At 32.5% G+C, this 6,279-nt stretch overlaps 1 protein-coding gene across 1 annotated transcript; it reads right to left on the reverse strand.

Annotated features, from left to right (window-relative positions):
* Positions 1 to 758: 758 nt before the first annotated feature.
* On the reverse strand, positions 759 to 1,217 carry LOC114254280 (uncharacterized mitochondrial protein AtMg00810-like). The gene has a single exon (XM_028190190.1). It carries the CDS (start codon positions 1,215 to 1,217, stop codon positions 759 to 761), a length of 459 nt encoding a protein of 152 aa, XP_028045991.1.
* Positions 1,218 to 6,279: the final 5,062 nt, after the last annotated feature.

The following is a 6,279-nucleotide window of genomic DNA, read 5'->3' on the forward strand; positions in this document are numbered from 1 at the left end:
ATCTGCGACAGACTTATGGAGAATCCAATTATTTCTTGCCGCATTAGTGTCGTCTGTGATGGAAGGTTTCGTTATATTGGGCTGTTCCGTCATCTGAATCAGCGCTCCGTGTAGTTAAGTGCTGCTAATGTCGCGCACGTAGTATCCCGTCCTGATGGATGAGAATATTCCTCCACTCACGGGATGCCGCGCCGTTGCGTGAAAATCACGCAGCCGTGTCCAAGCTGTTAATATATATATACATATATATATATATACATGGCGTATTTCCAACACCCTCTCTCTTTCCGCCCCCTCCCCCATTCTATCCATCACAGATTCCGAAGATTCGATGTTCAAAGAGTGACAAGACAGTCATTTATTATATATCTGTATGAAGTATATAAAAAACTTTTATGCGCACGTATATTTAAAAATTAAAACATTGGATGTAATCTTTAGAGAGATATATGCGGAGAGAAAAAAAAGGTGGAATAAATAATGAAATATTTTTCTGCATCAGTTATATGTTTATAAAATTTATTTAGATATTAAAAAATTTAAATATTTAAATTTAAAAAGATATAAATCAGCTTTCTGATTATAAGAAGGACAATATTTTATTTTAATTTTCTTATTTTTGACCAGATCTATATTTAACATCAATGTCTTGATCCTCTATTAAAAACTCTATTAGTTATAAGAAAAATTGTGCTTTGGTTGTCAAGGTTTAATTCAATTTGTATTTCTTGTAAATCTTCCAACAATGTCTTCAAGTATTATAGTTTCTTGCAACATTTTGCTGTTGCTACATATTTCGCTTCAGTGCTTGATAAAGCTATATTCGGTTGTCTTCTCGAACACCAACCTATTTGGGCGTTTTTGTAGAATATAATATATCCAGTTGCGCTGCGTCTTGTTAGCTCGTCGCCTGCAAAATCAGCATCACAATAAGCTTGAGGAAATGATAAATCTCCACCCTTGTTGTACTGAATTCCATGATCAGGTGTACCTTTTAAATATTTCATAATATGCTTTACATCATTTATATTCTCTTGATTATAGTTTTCCATATAACTGTTACTATAACTAACTCCAGAAGATATATCTGATCTAGTCTTAGTTGACAGGTATAGTAAACTTTTTACTATTTCACGATAGTTAAAATCTTCCTTCTTAGGTGTTCTTTTCTCTTTGTTTTTCAAACTTGGTATTTTGACTGGTTTTACTTTATCCATCCCGTATTTCTTACAAGTTTTTATTGTATATTTTAAAAAAATCTGATTTTCTCTTCAATTTTGGACATTTATAAACCAACGAATATTTTAGGTTTAACATTGCCATTTGAAATTTTTTCTTTAAATATTTAGTTCTTAATTCTATCACTCGCACGTCACTTCCTAGTAGTAATCCGTCGTCAACATAAATATCAAGTATTATCCTGTTATCATTTTTCTTGAAGATACACTGTTTACTCTCCAATTGTTTGAAGTCTTTCTTTCAAGTAGTCAGTATATTCGAGAGTGCTTGTCTTAAGCCGTGCAACGTTTTCTTCAATTTAAAGATTTTACTCTTGCAGTTGTATCCTTCTGATGGAAACATATACGATTTCTTCTATATTTCCATAGAGAAAAGCTGTTTTAATATCGAAAGTTACAAATTTGTATTTTTTCACAGTAGCAAGTGCTAATAAACATCGAAGTGCACTTGTATTAATCATTGGATTGAAAGTGTCTTCATAATTTATTCCTTGTTCTTGTTCACATCCTTGAATAACAAGATGTGCCTTATATTTTCTATCTTGTTTAATTTTGAAAATCCATTTTTCTATCAGTGGTTTTCCATATTTTACACTTTTCATATCCACTTTTTCCCAGGTCTAATTTAAAGACTTCTTTTCTTCATATATATAGCTTCCTTCCATTTTTCTTGATCAGGCCCTGTAATTGCTTCATTATAAGATAGCATCACATATTCATTATAAAATTTAGAACGTTTCTTTTGTCTTGTCCTTTATTTTCATTTTGTTCTCTTCATTCTCTTCTATCTTTTAGAAAAGAAGAATTTTCTTTATTTGCATTTTCCCAGTTTTTTTCTTTTACTTTAGCATGTAAAAAGATTGGTAAGAATCATAAAAAATAATAATGGCTTTACTCAACAATATACATGTGCAAGCGACACAATATGTCAGTAAATAATTAATCTAATAAATACGTTAATAGCAATAAATTATATTTTATTTGAATATCCTCGTAAACGATAAATGTTATAGATAATCCAGAATTAAATATTGTTTTATACCAGTCTGTCCTAGCAGTCCATCTATTTTAAAATAATGGATTTAAGATACGATCTTTATTTATAATATTTTTACATTCTACATTTTTCATTTTTATTAAATATACACAGAAAGAATGATATCCTACACATAGGAATAATGAACAAATAAAAAAGCTTCTCTGTAAAAGTTATATAACATACGTAATTTTCAAATAACATTTAGAAAAGGATATTACATGCATAATTTCATATTTGTAGCAAAAAATTTTGTATTCAAACACGCGAATTTTCTATTAATTAAGATTCTCAATCTTTGTTATATTGTGCCTTAAAAGCACGGATATCTAATACATACCGTGTATACCGGTAATGTGTTTGACACATCGATTTGTGCTTATCAGGCTTTGTTTAAAATGTTGAGCTTGCATAGATACGGATAGAGGCTAAATGCAGCGCAAAAAAGTAATTGAACGTGGTGCGCTGTTCTCACCGGTCCCTAGACGCAATTAATCATCGAATATCGCGGATACGTTCCTGTGTTATTTATCGCCTCTTTGAAATGCACGCATTGAATAAATTTCTTATTCATGCGACATGAAAAATTGCCGCTTAATAACCTCGCTCGAACACAACACTGACATACTTCCTCCAGAGGATTCCTATACTCATTTAGTTTTACCTTTAAATGACCTTAATTAAAACATCTTCTAAATTTCTTACTGCTAAATAAATAATTTCAATTAGCTAGTCACGATGAATTGAACACTCGTGCATAAACTTAATATCGATTTACATCAAGATTATTTTTATCACGCCTTTAATTTATTGCAATCTATTTATATTATACAATATATTAATATATTCATATGTCTTGATTTTCTTTTTCACATCAATATTAAATTATGTTCAAAGATTAAATATTAATTAATAACTATTTCAATAATAGGTTTTACATATATTTAGAAAATGTATGATCTGTTATAATTATACTGAATGTGAATAAATGTAATTTATATTACAGATCTGACATAATAAAAGTTCAAATGTTATGAGTTAAATTTTTATATGCAGTAAAATGAATTGAATTTCTTCTGTCATAAGATAAAATGCGAATTTCTTTTTATTCAGAATAGAGTAACTATAAGTATATTATTAATAACCCGTATTATAATGTGTAATTGATTTATCAATAAATAAATGCACGTGATAAAAATATCGAATTATAAATCAACAGATTGCATATATTTATAGAAAAAACTTTATTAATTACGTTGTAACGTTCAATCTATAATTTACTGTGCTTAATAACACCTGGTGAGAGATAACGTGAGATTTAAAACGGATGACAAACTTCTGGCACATGAAAACATCAGTGTATACACATTTAATATATAAATTTTTTATATTCTTGATATTATATCTGTATGAATTTCTATATTAATGTAAATATTTCGTTATTATATTTGCAATATGCCATCGGAATCAATATGTGCACGAAGGAATATATGTATTATAATATTTGAAGTATTTTAATTTTTTAATATAATTAACACGTAACTCTCTATATAATTGACTTTGAAATAAATTATATAAAAAATTCTTCCGTTCCGCGACAAAATATATATCAGATCTTACATTAATCACTATATTTCAAGCGATATAAATATCATACGTGTAATATGAATTGGTAAGCTTTGGGAAGATAGGAATAAAATTAGAGTATTATAAAAATTAACGTAATTAATAATTATTGCTCCGTAAAAAATATATTGTTTTTTAATATTTTAATTATTACTTTATTCTGAATAAATATAAATAAACTAAATAATACTTTATTAAAAATGCTTAAAAAAGAAAAAAGAAAAATAAAGCAATACTTTCCAACATTTTAATTTTTTACCAGCACTCTATAAATAATAATTTATATTTTATTAAACACAAATACATACAAAAAACATTTTATTCCAATTATTTGTGAAACAATTACATTTTATTCTTTTTTTCGCTTTTTTTTAGTCTTGAAATATTTATTTAAGCAGTAAACTTTGAAAAATTTAATTAGTTAAATGTATTTGAAATAATTATTAATATATTATATTTTTTATCATGACACGCTCTTTCATCTATAATTTCTCTAAATTTTTTTCTTTATTAATATCACTTTTTTTTCCTGTTCTTCCAGTTGAATAAATTTAATTTTCTTATTTGATATAGTTTCTAACCAACCAGAAACTGGTTAATTTTTATATTTATTTTTATAAAAATATTCGATGTTTTGTTTTTTTGAATAAAAAAATAAAATAAAAATTTTCTTTATAATTTTAAATTGATCCAATCGTATAATAAATTTAGTCCCAAGCTGTCCTCTTGGTTCATTACGTCTCATATGTATCTCGTGAACATTAAGAGGGTTAAGTTCTTTAATTGAGTTTCACTTCAGCGTGACGTAAGTGTATCTATGTAACGTGAGGATAATCCCATTTTACTGTTAGTGCTCGTTGAATAGTTTCCCTTAACTTCGCGGTGTCGCTGTAGAACGAACGAGGTGCGGAAGAGGAAAAAAGAGGGTGGAAAAAAAAAGGTGAGGTGCAATCGTCGCGGTCGGTTTAAGAAGAATCGCTGGCGCCGGGCATTCCCGACGACGTCGAAGCGAGAATAGCGGTAAGGAAGGCACGGGTGAGGGGAGGGGTGCGCCGGCAGGAAGTGCGCCCTTTCCTCCAGATGGAGAAATATTACAGTCATTATCGCGGTGCCACGAAAGTTTGGCCGAGTCGGTCCTTTCCTACTACGGCGAACGCGGGTCTCTGCGAGAGAAACTGGCAGGGAAACTGTGTTTTATCAAGCGATTCTCCACACACATAATATCCTGTCGAAGTCTCGTCACCGCATTACCGTCCGGCAATCCATAAAAATAACTCAATTGTGCGCGGATTTGTCGGTCTCGAGAGAAACAAAAACGCGAATTATCAATTATCGTGTCCGTTGATTTATTGAAACTGCATTTAATGGGGTTATTTCTTTTGCGCTGTAAATCCCCCCCCGTGCTATTTTTGTCAGCGTGGTTGTTTTTCAAGGGAAAATTATTGTCAAGGGAGAATTACATATATACGGGCATCATAATATCCGTTAGTTGACAGCTGTAATTTCCAAGTGACAATCTCACGTCACCATACCAATTGGAAGTGGACATGGGATTCTGATAAACGCGTAGCGACTTATCGGAAATACAATTAAGACGAGCATCCATTTCATTTTGCGAGCGCGAAAAAAAGAGACAATCCGGCCGCGATTCATCTTCCAATTTATCAAGAAACAAGAATTCAAGACGTCGCGACAAATTGAGGCAAATTGCCATTCCAAGAGTACATACAAAGGATCCATTTACTGACAAACGGGGATGAGGATCGGGGAGGGAGGATGTAAGGCCGTTGTAACATATAACAGGTCAATTATCAAGAAAGACATTACGGCGTTTGTCTGTCAACGAGCAGTCGTCTGCCAGCTGGCTTTCCCCGCTTGTGCATCACTGTATATATCCCGCGAATCGCGGAACGACGACAACGACGTTTCCGCCGGTTTAACGTTCACGTTTAGTTTCGTTCGGTCCTTTGTTCCGCCGTAATGACCGAGGCGCTCCTCTCGCCCGCCGGCCTCGAGATTGCACCGTAAAGAACGTTATCTCGGAGTGGTGTTTTCATCGGATTCTCCTCCGTCTTACTTGTTCTCCCTCCCCCTCCGCATCCCTCCTCTCTTCTCTCATCGCGACGCGCAACACAACGATCGTTTCGTTTTCGCGAAGGAAGAAAAATTACGCCACTCCCTGTTGCCGTTGCCCGAGCCAGTTGAATATATATCGCCGGAGCGTGGTCCGTCTATGGAAATCGCGCGCGAATCTAAATATTTATGTCCCGGGTATATGCACATATCTTACCGCGCGGATTTTTCTTTCGAGAGTCGTGTGTACGCCTGCTTGAGCACTTAGCGAGATCGCGGAATGTTGCGACAGTCGTATAATTTGAC

This window comes from Monomorium pharaonis, chromosome 8, assembly GCF_013373865.1.
Source record: "Monomorium pharaonis isolate MP-MQ-018 chromosome 8, ASM1337386v2, whole genome shotgun sequence".
Taxonomy (NCBI): Eukaryota; Metazoa; Arthropoda; class Insecta; order Hymenoptera; family Formicidae; genus Monomorium; species Monomorium pharaonis.

What these genes read in the sequence shown, in the direction of transcription:
- LOC114254280 (XM_028190190.1), bottom strand. Translation starts at nt 1,217, where the DNA reads ATGGATAAAGTAAAACCAGTCAAAATACCAAGTTTGAAAAACAAAGAG.